Source organism: Xiphophorus couchianus, chromosome 14 (genome assembly GCF_001444195.1).
Source record: "Xiphophorus couchianus chromosome 14, X_couchianus-1.0, whole genome shotgun sequence".
NCBI classification, from domain to species: Eukaryota; Metazoa; Chordata; class Actinopteri; order Cyprinodontiformes; family Poeciliidae; genus Xiphophorus; species Xiphophorus couchianus.
In genome coordinates, this window is record NC_040241.1 from 19,751,551 (window position 1) to 19,767,759 (window position 16,209).

The following is a 16,209-nucleotide window of genomic DNA, read 5'->3' on the forward strand; positions in this document are numbered from 1 at the left end:
CACATTCACCCAGCAGGTGGCAATACTCAATTTAGATGTTTAACTTAAATTGGATTTTTTTTTTCTTTTCCTAAAATATATTGTGGAAAGATTGAGGAGATAATTATTATTATTATTAATTTATTTATTTATTCAAGATCCCTTTTGGCAGAAAGGAAGCCATTATTTTAGGAAGATGCATGAATTTCCCGCCTCTGACTTCTTCTGGCGCAAAACTGAAAGGTGTGTCTGACGTCAATAACGTAAAAGTCGGATAAAATGGGACATTACCAATCAGACAGCAGATGCTTTAAAAACTACAGGATATGATATGAAGTGGCTCAGATCGGAATTGGGCCGAGAAAAAGTTGAACATGGGGAAATTTTTATTGTTTACTCTCTTTCTACCCCCTTACAGATTCAGGGATGATCTTATTCATTTACAGATTGTGAACTTCTTTTGTACATCTCGATGTAGAAGCAAAAAAAAAGGATAAAAAGTGACAATTTAAGCATCAGAATGCTTCAAAATCAACTTTATTGGTGCAATACTGGGAAACATTTCTAAAGTTCTTTATACAAGTTTACAAAATTAATGTTTTAAAGACCTACTAAAACATAGCAGCATTTTTAAAATGAACATAAATGTAAACATTCATCCTTTAAGTAACTTCATGTAAAGACGTGAGTCAAAACATGCCATGATGCAGACAAATCCGAGGCAGATCGTTGGATCCATAGAGATCATGTGAGCGCTCCTGGAGTACAGTACAGCTGATAAACTGTCCTGCTCAGAGCTGGACCCAGATTTCTGAAAAGTAAATTATTAAACATGTTTAATGTTTCTAAATTAGCCGCTACGCATTCTGTCTGGATCATTTCTAACCACCTCTTAGTCTCACAATAAAAAAGAAAGCTTCAAATAAAAATCACTGCAAACCTTTTTAGCTTTCCGTATCGAATGCAGGAGAGGAGTTTCTCTTTCTCAGATTCACTTCCACACTTTTCATAAGCTGCCAGAAGACTGAGGAGGGAAAAATAAAAGATGAACAGCAGCAAATTAAGGATAAAATAGAACAAAATCCAGACCAGGGAGGCAGTTGAATCCTCATCTAAAGAGTAAATAATCTGCCTTTTGATTGGTCATGACTGTCACCATACTGTCAGTTTTATATATTTTTGATTCGTTGCTGTTATCGGAAGTTGAGCATTTTTCTTCTTCTATGGTTTTGCTTCCCTTTTGATTCGCAGATTTTTCTCTACACAATCTCTACTCACGCTTTGGTCCATTTTTCACCCATTCATTCTCAAATGGTTTAAAATATTTAAACACCAATACTCTGCTGTCTCTTTAAGAAGTTATTGAAAAGTTTTGACATACCTGTGTGGCGTGCCGTACTGCTCCAATATGGCGGCTGCTTTGTGTCCAGACAAACCGCTGATCTGCATCAGCTGCCTGGCAAACACTTCCCTCACCGTCTGACACTGCAGAGGAAGAGGATCTGTGAGTTTACAAACAACAAGACAAACTCCTCTTCAGATCGTCGACAATGTGACGGTTTCACCTTGTTTTTGACGGCGCCGTGGTTGAACTCTGCAAAAGAAATGAGGGAGCAGGAGGGGTTCCCTCTCTCCTCTTCATCGCTCGGTACGTCTCCCTCCAGCTCCCTGGAGCGACAGACCAGCGTTTGGTTCTGGGATTTAAAAAAGGTAAAATATATAAAAGCAAACTTTATTTTACAGGCACCCGTCTATTCATGTCTTATATTGTTTGTTCTGAAATGTCAATTTCCCCTCTGTGGATTAGAAACGTAAATTAATTCATTCATTCAAAAAAAGACGACAGAGTTTAAAGCAGCTCATAAATTCACGGTTTCATTATTTTTCTCCACAGTTAAAGACGACAGTAAGATTTTGAACTTTCAGGTTCTTTCATATGCAGATATTTGTAGTTAAAATGTTGGATTTCTACAAACAGACAAAGGCAGAAATCTAGAGCTGCAACTAATGATTGTTTTAGTTATCGATTAATCTATCAATTATCTAAACTGATATCTTGTCAACAGTATTTCAAATCTTAAATTTCCACTTCTTAAATTAGCATTGCCACTGCCCTTCTCTGTCAGACTGATGGCATTTATATATATTTCTATTGTTTGTTTTTGTTTGTCTTGTCTATTTGTTAAAAACAAAAAGAAGTGAAGCAGACAGAAAGATGCTTGTTTAATTGAAAGTGAAGAAGAAAGCAGGTTTTATCAGTTTGTTTCCCACCTGGTAGAGTTTGCTCAGGTAGCGGGTCATGACTGTGAGGTAGGCGGCCGACTCCCGAACGTCCTGGACTCGTTTTACAAAGAAGCCATCAAGAACCTAACACAAAAAAATTTAAATATAACAGCAGAAAGCTTATAGAGTAACCCCAGATTAACTTTTTTTTTTGCAGATAAAGTGTATAAATTGATTCTTAACAGTTCTATCTTTATGTTTCTGTGCAAATTCTGACATTTTCATGCAACTTTGATGTAAATATTTGGCCTAAAACAGCCTCAGTGCTGCCCCCTTTGGGCTGAACGGTGGCTACCGCAGCTGAATTTTTCTACCATTCATAAAAGCCATAAAAGTAAAAAAAAAAACAATAGAAAAAAGTCACTAGATTTGAACAAACACTTTAAATAAGTTTGACCTGAAACAAAATGAATATTCAGAGAAAAACATTTCCATAATCTATGTTGCTGTGGGTCAGTTTCTCTTTGAAAGGCTTTGGAAACCTTGAAGCACTGAACACAATAAATATTCTCAAAGCATCAATTAAATTTAAATAAAAACATGGCTTCCTCTTTAAGAAAACTAAAAATAGGTCATCATTGGGTTTTTCAGACAAATATGGATAAAAAATGGGCTAAATAGTTCGTATTTATGTTTATAATATAAAAACAAGTCATTTTTGTTTCTATATAGTTCAGATCTAACATAATAAAAACTTAATACTCTATTTATAAGCCCTCTTATTCACTATCTGTTAATAGAAAACATTTAGTTTCAGTTTCTTTCTTCCGTCTCACCTGTGTGTTGACGATGGCCTGCTGCAGAGTCGCTTCAGGTAAACTCAGGTGAGCCGCAGACGAGCTGCTGCCCTCCACCAGGTAGATGGGCCGACGAAGTCCACACCGCTTCAGCCGAAACTGACGAGAAAATCACAGTTTTAAAAACTGTTTACGCTCATTTATTCTTGATTACATGTTCACTTTAACTTGACGCTTATTTATGAAATGATTTCAAGACGCTGAGCAAAAACAAGCAGTGTGAAAAAAATATCTGAACTTCTTTGGGAAACGTTGATGGATCCACATTTATCACTTCTGATGTCTGAGGTTTTAGGATCGGATGATGCATAAAAACAGCTGGATTCACTTAAAATGTTTATTTTTTTAAATCCAGACATGTTTTATTTGATAACTCTACACAAGTGCAGCTCATTTAAATACACCGATAGTTTAGTCAAAGATGTAAAAACAACTTTAATTTGTTGAGTCAGTAAATAATTAGGAGGAAAACAGCCAATATAAAATAAATAATAAACTGACAAGACAATAAGATGCATGTAAAAATAAACTTTCTTTCAAATGGTTCAGAAAGTGGAATTAAGAATAAATATTAAAGCATAGAATTAGACTGAATAGATCCGCCCTTACGGATCACATCGTCACCGATACTCAATCTAGGTTTTCTTTCTAGAACCAATACAGATATTGATATCGGATCACAGCATCTCTAATGTAAATACTATAAAAGTTGTTTTTTCCACATTTTTACAGTTCAAACTCAGTTTAAAACGTTTTTATAAAACACTAAAGAACAGAATAAAACTTGAGTTTAACAGAAAAGAAAAAAAGAAACAACATTTTACTTTGGAGAAACATATTTTAGTGTTACCGGTTTTCAGACAAACTCGGTTTCAATAAAAATAAACAAACAAACTTTTAAAAAAAGACTCTTTGTGGGTTAAAATGTACATAAAAACAGAGATGGAAACAACATTCCTGTACTCACCTTCTGCTCCCTGAAGCGTCCGTCGATGATGCTCCCACACAGGTCGTCCATCCTCTTCCTCTCTATGATGTAATCCAAGACGAGCTCTCTGGCTGCAGGCGCTCGCAGCTGACCTGGAGGTAAAGATGAGCAGAAACCAACACTAAACAAAGACTGAAGCATAGAGAGAATAATAACCTACAATCCACTACTGACATCCATTCTTTTAGAAAACCATCAACATTCTGAAATTAACCATTTTTAATTTTTTTATTAATTTTGGGGGTTTTTTTGCGACTAAAGTATTTCAGTCTGAAGAGACAGATATTTATCTTTTTAGAGAGTCATAATTTGCTGTGCTTCAGGACGTGCATGTGCTTCAAGGTCAAACCAGTTAATCTGACGACGTTCGGCTGAAAAATTCATCACTATAAAAGCGTTTCGTATCAGTCGATATCGATAATTATTGATCTGTTTTCTTTGTTTGTTTTAAATATCTGAAATGCTGCCAAACTGGATCATTTTGATTTTTATCCAGTTTTCTCTCCATGCTGTTGTGTTTTTTTTATTTTAAGCAGTTATGAGACAAAGTGGGGGAACTTTAAACTGCTGCTGCGGCAGTTACTTAACAAGTTGTTGCTAGGCAACCACTTGAGTGAGTTGCTAGGTAACTAAAGAGTGAGTGAGTCAGTTGATTCTACCAACCACTTATAGTTTCATTCTATACATTAAATATTCATTTAGACGTATTTTGCTTTTTATTTATTGTCCAGCTCGACTTGTGACTGACGTAAAATTGCAAATATCGCTCCAGAATTAGTTTTTGTTTATATTTGATTTGTTTTTCCATATTCAGTAAGTACATAGACTTATTTTATTGTTAGTAACAATAAATATAATAAAATTATATTAATAAATATGACAATATTTACATAGATAAATATTTTTTTTATTAAAAACTGAATTTAAAAAATTACTTTTCAATTATAAAAAAATGCTAATACTTTTAAATATTCTTTTTTAAATACATTTTTTAATTTAAATATTTTTATATTGCTATTATAGCATAATAATAAATATTGTGTAATAACAACAAATTATTATTTATTATTAAAATATGGTTATTTTATTGTAAATTAATACAGTAACTTAAAAAATAGTAGAGTTGTTAAATTTTGCTCTATAGTTTGAACTTTTTATATAGTAAAAATAATTTTAAAGTGCATTCTGAGTACATTTTTGCTCTGGTGTTTCGTGCGTTACCTGGAACAGGTGCGACCTTTTCCCGCGCCACCCAAAGGAAGTCTCCGACGTTCAGCTTCCTGACGTCGAAGCCGACTCCGTTCCGCTGCAGCTCTCTGACGAGCTCCTGCTTCCTGTAATGGCTGCCGCTGCACAAACCAGGACGGGAAAAAAAAACATAAGTAATAAAACAAAACAAACAAAACAAAAAAATCACTTTTCTTTTCTCTTTCAGCTGCACAAACGTTCACAACAATTGTTTCTTACCCTGTCGTCTCAATGAAGTCAACACACAGGATGACATCGTAGGTTCCAGGTAGGAGACAGTCTCTGTTTGGCTTCCTGTTCGTCGTCATGGTAACCTGTGTTTTCCCCGGTAAAGGCAACCGGCCGGCATCGCCGCTGGACTGAGTTTCACCGGTGGCTCGTTCTGGCAGACTCTCACGCTCCTCCTCTTCCTCATCATCACTTGCGGTCAGATCAACCACGGCGTCGTCCTCCGGTCCAGCTGCTCCCCTCCTCTCCTCCACCGGGACGTTTCTCCTCTCCTTCTCCACCGATTCAAGTCGCTCGGCCAAAGCGAAACCCTCATCCGTCAGAGAATACCTACAGCAGAGAGAGACGCTGAAATCTACAGGTTGCCATGTTGAATCCAACTCTAGTTGGTTTGTCGCTACCAAGGATGCAAAGAAACTTTTACAGTGTTTTTATCCACTATTCAATAATTATTACATTTATTTAGAATAAATGTTGCCTTATAGTTTGGGATTTTAGTTGGAATTTATTACCAGACAATAATTTTTTTTCATCACAATTCATCCATTAGATTTTAAGAAAATGTAATATTTTATATGAATCACATCATATTTTATTTTCAGTTTTTATGGGACAGTTCCTTTGGTCTTCTTCTATTTCCATGATGAATTTGATGAATTTGACTGACAGCCAATCAGAAAATGAGCATCAGAAAAAGATTTTAAATTAATTATTTTAACTTATATTTTAATTTAAAAAAATTATTGAAAAACAGTTTTAAAAAATTATTTATTTTTGAATTTTTTTCCTCCTCTTCCCTCTAACTTTCTGAGAAGGTGTCCAAAGTGTGGGCCGCTGGCCATTTGTGGTCCTTTAAATCATTTTATTTGGCCCCTGACCACAAGTCAAGACACATAAAAATTTAGACAACAAAATGGAGACAATTGATGACCAAAAAGTTTGGGAATTTTCTGTTTTTCTTTTGATGAGGTCACAATTCAAAGCTTTTTAAAAATGTTTGGATCTTAAATGATGTATAGATTTTATAAAAATGTTTTTTATGAAAAGAAATTAATAATTTTGCCATTTTTAGTTTAATGAATTTTGTCCATCAGTGCTTTAAATTTGCCAGTTTGGACTCCCAAAACTGGCAGGGCCATTCCAACATTCATGTGTTGGAATGACCTAGTCAAAGTCCTTTCATAGCTTCAGATATTCTGCAAAGTGGAATGAGCAAAAATTACCATATGAGATATAAAAACAGGCCACACTTTTCAGCTTTTACTCAAAAGCTCAGTGAAATGTGCAGAACGTTGTTGTTTTAATGTGACAAAATGTGTACAAACCAAATATTTTGAATAATTTTACTACAAACTGAACATTTAGGATGTAGTTTAGTAACCTGGCAGGATTGTGAGTCTTTATGAGCAGGTTTTTCTGGATCAGAGTGCTGACTGAGGACCAGGCGGTGTACTTGCTGCCAAGATCGGGCTGCAGACAAACACAAAGAGGGAAAGTTTTAGAGGAGACAGGCGGAGGAACAGCAGCAGATCTCATGAAAACACTCACCACAGAAAACGATTTGTCACAGAGAGGCTGAGCTTCCGACTGCAGCTCCATCTTAAACATGTAGCCTTTACTGCCAGGTATCTACAGGTGGATAAAAGAGTAAAAACTGGTCCAGGCTCAAAGTATTTTAAATTAATTTAACAACAGAATGGTACCTGCTGCTGTCTGTAAAGAGCGAGCAACACAGCATATCCTCCAGATCGCTGCAGCGGAACGAACGCCCTCTTCTTCTTCTTCTTCGTTCCTCCATCTTCTCCTCTGTCCTTCCCTGCATCATTCCTCTTTAACAGATTAATTACATGATGGCTTAATTTGAAGTTATAGCAGCATTTATATAATTAAAATTATATGTTAATTTAATTGTTGATTAAATTAACTAATTTAATATTAAATGTTTAATATCTAAATATTTAATTTGACATTAAATACTTCAGCTGAATATTTAAATTACATAATTAAAATTTTATTTTTATTATTAAATATTTTTTGGATTTAAATAAAAATATTTAACATAGTATTTTAAATATTTTAAGTATATTTAAAATCTTAATTTATATAACTAAAATGCCGTTTAATGCGCATCAACAGAAAGCTGATAAAAATGTTTCTAAGCTTCAATTTATTTATTTGCGGACAGGAGAGAAAATGGTCACACAGCGCCCTCTGGTGGACGGCAGAGGACATGCACCTCAATATTTAATATTTATCTCATTTAAAGCTTTTATTTCCTATGGGAGACGATTAGGGCCACTGAGAAAAAAACAAACAAAATAAAGTCAGAATTCTCAGATTAATATCAGAATTATGAGAATAAAGTCACAACTGTGAGAAAAAAGTTGTTTTTTTTCAGTGGCCCTTATCCTCTTCCATATATTTCAAACAGTGTAAATTATGTTTTCCTATCTGTGTGTTCAATATTCTGTGTGCTTTAACACAATGTTTCATATTTCATCAGTCTGTGAACACTATTTTTCCCATTTATGTAAAAATATAAACAAACCAAAATATAAGAAAGTTGTTTTAATCACCTTCCTAGAAGGAGCCAGAGTGTTACTGCTGTTGTTGTTGTATGTTCGGCCAGGAGGGGGCGCACCTTTGGGCAAGCTGTGTATTGAAGCGTTGGGACCTGAAAGTACACAAGTCAGTAAGGAGAGAGAAGCAAGAGCTTCATTGTATTTGATGAAACATTTCAACCAGAATAGCATTTTGTACATTTTTATTCAGTTCCTATTAAATTTTTATATGTTTCTGTGTTAATATTTAGAAAATGTTGCTAGAATGTCCCTGCTTTAAACACCAATACTTTTTAAAATATTTTTCTTTGCTGTGATAATGTTTAATGTTTGAAGAAACAGAGGATGGAGCGTAAATATATATATATTTTTTTTATACTTATTTTTTATTGAACATTTCTGAACACATACAGTGGAGAGGCATCAATACATTCAACTTCATATACAATGTTGGGCAACCGTGTCCATATTTAGCTGGATACAAGAGTGGCATTCGGCCTGCGTCTGTAGTCGCTCCATTTTTCCCATTTAACATCAAACTTGTCCTCCTGCAGTCTTAGTCTATATGTGATTTTCTCCATTACGAAAATCTCTTCCACAATGCTCAGCCACTGCTCCACTGCAGGAGGGTCTTGTCTATACCATAATTTTGTGATGGTTTTCCTTGATGCAGAAAGTAATATTTTTAACAGATATTCATCGTCCTTTTGAATTACATCGTGTGTGAGGCATCCCAGGTAGAGTGTTTTACATGATCTGGGTATTCCGTATCCCAATATGTTTTTCAAGATAAGGCTAACATTATGCCAGTATGTGGTTAGCTTTGGACAAGACCAGAATATGTGTGTGTGGCCTACGTCAGTCTGGCCACAGAGGCTCCAGCATGGCTGTGAACTGGATACCATCCCGGACTTGATCTTTGGTGTTATAAAGAATCTAATCATGTTTTTCCAATTAAATTCCCTCCACACACGGGAGCAGGTGGCCGTGCACTGCATTTTACAAATTTTAAACCATTCCTCCTCGCTTATGAGCTCCTTCAATTCATCCTCCCATTTTTCTTTGATGTACATAGTAGATGTCTTCCTGCCTGCCATCAGTCCCTGGTATAGTGCTGAAATAACCCGCAATTTATTCCCCTCATAGGCCTTATGAAATATCTCTATTATTTCACTTACGTTGGTTTTTATCTCTTTCTCATAATAATCTTTTATTTGCAGATATCTATACTGGTCTTGATCCTCCAGATCGTATTTTCCCTTTAAGCTATTAAAGCTCAGCAGATTGCCCTTTTCAGTCAATTTACACATTGCTGTGGCTCCTTTATCTGCCCATTGTTTAAAACCTGTATCATAAATACCTGGTTTAAACCTCGGGTCCCAAGCAAACCAGCTCAAACTCTTTGTTTCTTTCTCTAAATTGTAATTATCAATCACTGTGTTCCATATTTCAATCGTAGTTTTAGTTATTGAATCTAGCTTATTGCTTAGTTTTCCTAAGAGTATTTTATGTGCTATTAAATTTTTAACTTCTATGTCTTTTCTACTTATTTCCATATTTTTCCATTTTGAAACATAGTCATCATTGCACCAACATACGAGGGGTCTAATTTGTGCGGCCCAGAAATATTCTTTTAGGGCTGGTAAGCCCAGGCCTCCTTTATCTTTTGGGAGCTGAAGTGTTTTATATCTAACCCTAGGTTTCTTCCCGTTCCATATAAACCTTGAAATCCATCTGTCCCATTCTACAAATTGTTTTTGGGGGATAATCAGTGGCAGGGACTGAAACAGGTATAACAGTCGTGGTAAAATATTTATTTTAATTATCTCCACTCTAGAGCTAAGATCCAAGCCAATGTCCATCCATCGCCCCAGGTCTTTCTTAATATTGTGGTTTATTTCTAAATAATTTGCATCATAGAGTTTGTCAATTGTTTTGGTTATGTTCACCCCCAAGTATTTTATAGATTTTTCATTCCACTTAAGTTTATAAGTATCCCTTATTTTCTGCTGCGGGGAGTAATTTATTGTTAGGACCTGTGTTTTTTCCACGTTGATTTTGTATCCAGAGAATTTCCCAAACTCCTCAAGCAAACTTACTGTTTTTAAAAACATTTCATTTGGGTTTTTTAGATAAATCAAAATGTCATCTGCAAACAGCCCTATTTTATGTTCTTCCCCTCCTATTTCCACTCCTTTCATTTCCTCTTCCTGCCTAATCATCTGAGCTAGCGGCTCTATAAACAGTGCAAAAAGACTCGGTGAGAGGCAGCATCCCTGCCTTGTTCCTCTCTCCAGAGTAAATCTTCCTGACAGGTTGCCATTTATTTTAATCCTTGCAGTTGGGTCTTGATAAATTGATTTAATACAATTTACAAATGTTTCATTAAATCCAAATTTTTCTAAGACCTTATACAAAAAGTTCCAATTAACACTGTCGAAGGCTTTTTCCGCATCTATACTTATCAGAACTGCCTGTTCCTCTCTTCTTTGCAGATGGTCTATGATATGAAGAGTTCTCCTTATATTGTCTTGTGTTTGTCTTTCCTTTATAAAACCAGTTTGATCCTCATCAATTAAATCCTGCATTAAATTTTCCATTCTTTTAGCTATGATAGAGGAAAACAGTTTATAGTCTACATTTAGTACCGATATCGGTCTGTAGTTGTGGCAGTATTCTTGATCTTTACCTTCCTTTGGAATTACGGAAATAATGGCTTCTTTCCAAGATGGAGGCATCTTGCCAGTCCTGAGACTATAATTAAACGAGTCATATAACAGTGGTGTTAATTGTTCTTTGAAGGTTTTATAAAAAGAAGCCCCTAAACCATCTGACCCTGGTGACTTTCCTGTTTTGGTCCTGCCAATTGCCTTTGTAATCTCTTCCTCTGTAATTTGAGAAGTCAATGTCGCATTTTGTTTTGTGCCTATTGCTGGTAAATCCAATTTTTCCAGAAAATTACTCACCTCCTCTTCCCCTGCCGATGGTGGCTGTGCATATAAAGTTTTGTAATATCGCTCAAATGTTCCTTGTATTTCTTCTTGTTCATATAAGATTGTATTGGATAGTGGATCTCTTATTTTATGTATGCTACTTAATGTTTGTTGTTTCTTAACGCGCCTAGCCAAATTTTTTGTAGCTTTCGGTCCCCCCTCATAGTACATTTGTTTAGTAAATCTAGCCTTCTTTTCTACCTCCTCCCATAAACTCTCATCCATTTCTTTCCTGGTTTCTTTAATCAGATTAAATACGTCTGGGTCATTTGTTTGTTTATGTTGTTGTTCTAAATCTCTTAGCTTTCTTATTTGTTTATTGTATGTTTCTAATCTTGCTTTTTTCATAAATGCTGTGTAAGAAATCATTTTCCCCCGTATTACTGCCTTCAGAGCATCCCAAAGAATTACTGGGTCCACTTCACCGTTATCATTTTCCTCTTTATAACGGGTTATCTCCTCTCTTACTTCACCAACTAGTCCCTTGTTATTTAATATGCCTTCATTTAGTCTCCACAGAGTATTGTTCTTTTTGCTGTCCAAATGAATCTTAAGATAGATTGCGTTATGATCAGAAACGTCTGAAACTCCAATCCTACACTCTTTCACTCTGTGTAGTTCTCTCTTGTTCATTAGTATATAATCAATTCTGGAATAAATACCATGTGGTATTGAGTAATGAGTATAATCTTGATCTAAGGGGTGAAATTCTCTCCACACATCTACAATTGCCATTTCTGACATCATGGTGTTCATGTACCTACTGATTTGTTTTTTACTATTTTTCTTGCTTGTAGTATCCATCCTATAATTTAACACCACATTAAAGTCCCCGCTACATATCAATATTCCCTCTGTTTCCAAGTTAATGAGATCAAATATTTTCTTAAAAAGTACTTTGTCACTTTCTGGAGGGGCATATACATTGAGTAGTGTGGTTAACTGGTTTTCCAATTTGCCCTTTATCATTAAGTATCTTCCTTCTTTATCCCCAATCTCCTCCAACAATTCAAACTTTACACTATTTGAAATCAGTGTCATAACTCCTCGCTTATGCTTTTCTCCAAATGAGGAGGAAAATGAGTTTCTATACCCTAATTTTTTGTACTTTTCATGCCCTTTTTTGTTAGGTGTGTCTCCTGTAAGAGAATAACTTGTACTTTTTCTTTTCTAAATTTATTTAGGACCTTATCTCTCTTTTTGATATTATTTAAACCATTGACATTCAGTGATACCACAGTTATAACCTTAGACATTGTTTGTATATCTTGGTTTGAATCTCAGCCTCTCCACTTGAACTATGAACACAAACTAAACTAAAAACAAATCTGAACTCCCGACTAAAAATGGGCCATATTCCCAAGAGGCCCTGTCCCCTTGCTGGAAAGGGAGGGGGGTATCCTTTTATGAAGAGGGCCCCCCCCCTAGTGGTTTTGGGCAAACCTGTGTTGGGTTCCCCCGACCTGCTAGGCGAGTCCAACAGTCCCTTGCTTGGTGGATCTCCCTGTCGTTATTTATTCAAACTTCAGAGAAGACTGTAGTCTCTTCCATCCCCCTTCTTCAATGAGCAGTTTATGCCCCCTTTACCTCCGCGTCTTCAGTGTCCTCCTCTTTGAAATTCCTGCAGCCGTTCCCTCGCTCGGCTACTCGCATTCTGGCCAGAGCCCGTAGCGGAGGACCCGTCGCCCGACCCATGTTTCTTCCCATAGCGCTGCCAGGATGCCGCCGTCTGGCTCCTCTCCTCGGGCGAAGGTCCGGTGTCATTCTGGTTCTCCATCTCCAGCCCTCGTCTCCTCATGTCTATTGCAGCTTCTTCTGCGTTGTTGTAAATCTTGATCCCGTCTGACCAGTGAATCCGTATTTTAGTCATTGGCGTCTGGAAGCGGATCTTTCGGTCTTTCAGAGCCTTTTTAATCTCGGAGTAGGATTTGCGTTTTTCTATTACCTCAGTGGGGTAATCATGGTCGAAAAATATTCGCTTCCCCTCGACTTGAATTTTCTTTTTCCATGCTTTTGTCAGGATTTCTTCTTTGGTTTTGTATTTAAGAAAGTTAACCACTATGGACCTGGGATTAGCTTCGGGTGGAGGTCTCTTTCCGAAGCTTCTATGAGCCCGCTGGATCTGTAACTCGGTTCCGGCCGGTAGGGCTAGCTCACGGTGTAGCAGCTTCTCCACCCTTTCTTGGACTAATTCACCTTCTTGTTCAGCCACGTTGTAAATTCTCATGTTGCAGCGCCTGCCGTGTCCTTCCAACTCCGTTAGCTTCTCTTGTAGTTTTCTCTGCTGTTTTAAGAGGTTCAGAATGGCGGCCTTCGCTTCCGTGTTGCCCTGTTCCAGCTCTGCTATGCGGCCCTGCGCCTCGGTCATGTCCTCTTGTTGTTTCTGTATTTCCGCATCATTCTGTGCCACTTTTTTCTTAATTTCTTCTTTAAAGCCCATAAATTCTCGCTTCACCTCCTTTGAATTCGTCTTTGAATTGTGTGAGGTTCTCCTTCACCTCCTTTTTAAAGTCTCGGATTTCCGCCGTGATGTTATGTAGCCCCTCCAACACGGCCTGTAGCTGACTCGAGTCGCCGCTTTCTTCTTCCATTTCCTCAGCGTCGGGGTTGTATACTTCTGCCATTTTCTTCCTTATACTTCTCTGCTTGCGTCCTCCACTCATTTCGTGTCTGGTTAAAATTGTATTTTGACTGATTTCCTTGGATTAGGGAGGTTTCTTTTTTCCTTCGACAAGGGAGCTCGAACTTATGCTGCCATCTTGCTCCGCGTCCACCGGAAGTCCCTCGAGCGTAAATATTTTTAACTACAGTGAACTCAGTTAAGCCTGCAAGCTTGGCTATGATTTAACATTATGTTTTCTTTTTAATCCACAAGTCCATTTATCTGTCTTTGCCAACTATTTACCAAGTCCATTCATTTATCTATTCATCTGTCAATCAAATATATCAGTGCATTAGGACCTTTGCAGCTAGAAAGAGACATAAATGTCCACCAAAAAACTTTTAGATTAATCAAAAAAGAAATTTCTAGAAAAAAGTCAAAAATTTGCTTTTGTTTGAAAATTTGTTTCAAAAATAAACTTTTGAAACTCAGAAATGTTAATGTTTTTTTCTAGAAATTTTTTTCAGATTAATTGAAAATTAAATTTGTTTTTAGCAAATTTTTGAATTTTCAAACTCAGAAATTTCCGTTTTTTTCAAGAAAAGCTTTTAGCTTAATTGAGTTTTTTCAGGCAAATGTTTTCTTAACTTTTCTCGCAAATTTTTGACCTTTCAAACTCCAAAATTTTCACATCTTTTCTAGAAAATCTCTGACATTAATCTAAAAACATCAGAGTTTTTTGGTAGATTTACTTTTCAGTCCTAATACACCATCCTCCAATCAGTCCGTACTGCTTTTGGTCTTCCTTTCATCGGCCCGTGAATCCAACCATTCATCCCTCCGCCTATCCTTCCATCCGTTCAATCATCTGTCCGTCCCTCCACAGACCCAGCCCTCGCCGTCTGTTTCTTACCGTTTTGTCTGTAATGTCGCTGCAGTTTGTCATCCAGTATTTTGCAGATTCCGTCTCCAAAGTTTTTAAGGATTTTTGCCTCTTTAGCGTTTTTTAGTGGAAGTGGATATTTATTTAAAGAGTCGATAGCCTGAAAGAAGACAACAAACAAAAGTTATTTGAATCAAATATTTCTGTGCAATATTGCAGTTTTACAAAAGACTTTGTGTTTGAAGTTATTCTTTTAAATAAATCTAAAGTTTTCATTTTGGTTGACAAAGAAATTACATCATATTATTTCTCTCTTTTTTCTTGTAGCACTGATCAATCACAATTACAAAGGCACATTTTGTTGATTTTTTAAAATTGACCTACTCAGTTGCACATTTCTTTAACTCTAAATATCAAGGTTTTAATAACTGGACTGTATTTTTTTCTAATGTTATACTTTTTATATTAAGCTACATGCTTCAGCTTTCCTGTCATTTTGCTGCTGGTGTAGCTGAATTTCTCCACAGGAACAATGGGGGTTATATCTAATATTTTCATTCACTCATTCAATTTTTGATTGTTTGCTTTCCTTTAAAAGCTAACATTTGGTTAGTAATGCAAAAATTAACCATTTCTGAAAGTCTTGCCTTTAAAAAAATGTTAACTTAAATCTAGCAAATAACGGACACAAGACCAGAGAAATGGATCTTAATCACGTCCAACAGGAAGAACTTTCCCCTAATGAGCCCGGTACCTTCTGGTAGGTGTACTGGATCTTCAGGCCTTTCTCCTTCGCCTCGTCTCGGAGCTCGGTGAGCCACTGGAAGAACAACGGGTTCGGACAGGACGGCAGGGCGCGTTTCCGTCCGAACCGAACCGGCTCCGAACCGGGCATCCCTGTAGAAACCCAACAGGACACGGATACTAGCGGTAAACTCACTGAATAACGCGAGAAAAGAGCGAGGAAACACGGTTTAAATAAGCTACGCTAACATTTTAGAGTATTTATCTGAATGTTTTCGCAAAGAAACAACAGGCTGTTGAAGTAAATACCAGTAAAAACATACGTTTAATCAGAAAACGTTCTCATAAGATAGTTTTGTGTCCGTTAATGTTGCTCACCGTGTTCTTTTCTTACTGAGCTGCTGGCTGGCGCCTTGTTTTCAAAACGTACCGAAGCACTTCCTTATTGACGTCGGTCACGTGACCCACGGAGCTGTAGAGCGCAAACGGAAAACAGCGACACCAAGCGGTGAGGATGGTCTGATACTGCCGACAAAACCCGAAGATGTTTACGTTTTCTAAAAGAAATACTCTTCTGGGTTTTTCTTTTTTATGGCGATGATGTTTTGTTGTTCTTGTTTTTACGTCTTTTTGTAATTTTTTTTATTATTCTGCATAATCTCACTCTAAAAATGGCTTATATGCTTAAAAAGTCTTTGATAAGGACAGTATATGCAGTGAGAAATAAAATCAAAGGCAACAAACGTAGCTCAAGCATTATTTTTGATTTATCATTGAATATATTAAACTGAGAAGATATTTTGGGAACTTTTAATCAGTAATCAATTTAATTCACGGCTTCCTGCATACCAGGATGTGGTCTGTTGGTCTTAGCTTCTGTTCAAACATGGCAAAGACAAGAAA

General features: G+C 36.5%; 2 protein-coding genes across 4 annotated transcripts; both read right to left on the reverse strand.

The window, feature by feature from the left end:
* Window positions 1-498: 498 nt before the first annotated feature.
* Window positions 499-15,775, reverse strand: mus81 (MUS81 structure-specific endonuclease subunit). Of its 2 annotated transcripts, none has more exons than XM_028039288.1 (16): window positions 15,701-15,775; window positions 15,317-15,459; window positions 14,593-14,722; window positions 8,100-8,197; window positions 7,227-7,352; window positions 7,072-7,152; window positions 6,905-6,993; window positions 5,515-5,853; window positions 5,269-5,396; window positions 4,027-4,139; window positions 3,039-3,158; window positions 2,251-2,346; window positions 1,545-1,673; window positions 1,361-1,464; window positions 920-1,003; window positions 499-790 (listed from the first exon to the last, which is right to left on the reverse strand). In XM_028039288.1, exons 2-16 carry the CDS (start codon window positions 15,455-15,457, stop codon window positions 724-726), a joined length of 1,845 nt encoding a protein of 614 aa, XP_027895089.1. In that variant the 5' UTR covers window positions 15,458-15,459; window positions 15,701-15,775; the 3' UTR covers window positions 499-723. The 2 variants fall into 2 exon arrangements, with proteins under 2 accessions (XP_027895089.1, XP_027895088.1); XM_028039287.1 differs by having other exon boundaries at window positions 15,685-15,773.
* LOC114157996 (uncharacterized) lies at window positions 8,460-13,880 on the reverse strand. Of its 2 annotated transcripts, none has more exons than XM_028039289.1 (2): window positions 12,793-13,880; window positions 8,460-8,636 (listed from the first exon to the last, which is right to left on the reverse strand). In XM_028039289.1, the coding sequence occupies exons 1-2, from the start codon at window positions 13,515-13,517 to the stop codon at window positions 8,555-8,557; spliced, it is 807 nt and encodes a 268-aa protein (XP_027895090.1). In that variant the 5' UTR covers window positions 13,518-13,880; the 3' UTR covers window positions 8,460-8,554. The 2 variants fall into 2 exon arrangements, with proteins under 2 accessions (XP_027895090.1, XP_027895091.1); XM_028039290.1 differs by having other exon boundaries at window positions 8,460-8,632; window positions 12,789-13,880.
* Window positions 15,776-16,209: the final 434 nt, after the last annotated feature.

Bases quoted from the DNA above. Each gene is read 5' to 3' on its own strand.
- LOC114157996 (XM_028039289.1), bottom strand. From the start codon at position 13,517: ATGGGCTTTAAAGAAGAAATTAAGAAAAAAGTGGCACAGAATGATGCG. The intron at 8,637-12,792 runs GCAGCGCTATGG...TAGACTAAGACT, and splicing joins AGCCAGACGGCGGCATCCTG to GCAGGAGGACAAGTTTGATG.
- mus81 (XM_028039288.1), bottom strand. From the start codon at position 15,457: ATGCCCGGTTCGGAGCCGGTTCGGTTCGGACGGAAACGCGCCCTGCCG. The intron at 5,854-6,904 runs GTTACTAAACTA...TCTCTGCTGTAG, and splicing joins AAGACTCACAATCCTGCCAG to GTATTCTCTGACGGATGAGG. The intron at 1,674-2,250 runs GTGGGAAACAAA...TTTAAATCCCAG, and splicing joins ACCTGAGCAAACTCTACCAG to AACCAAACGCTGGTCTGTCG.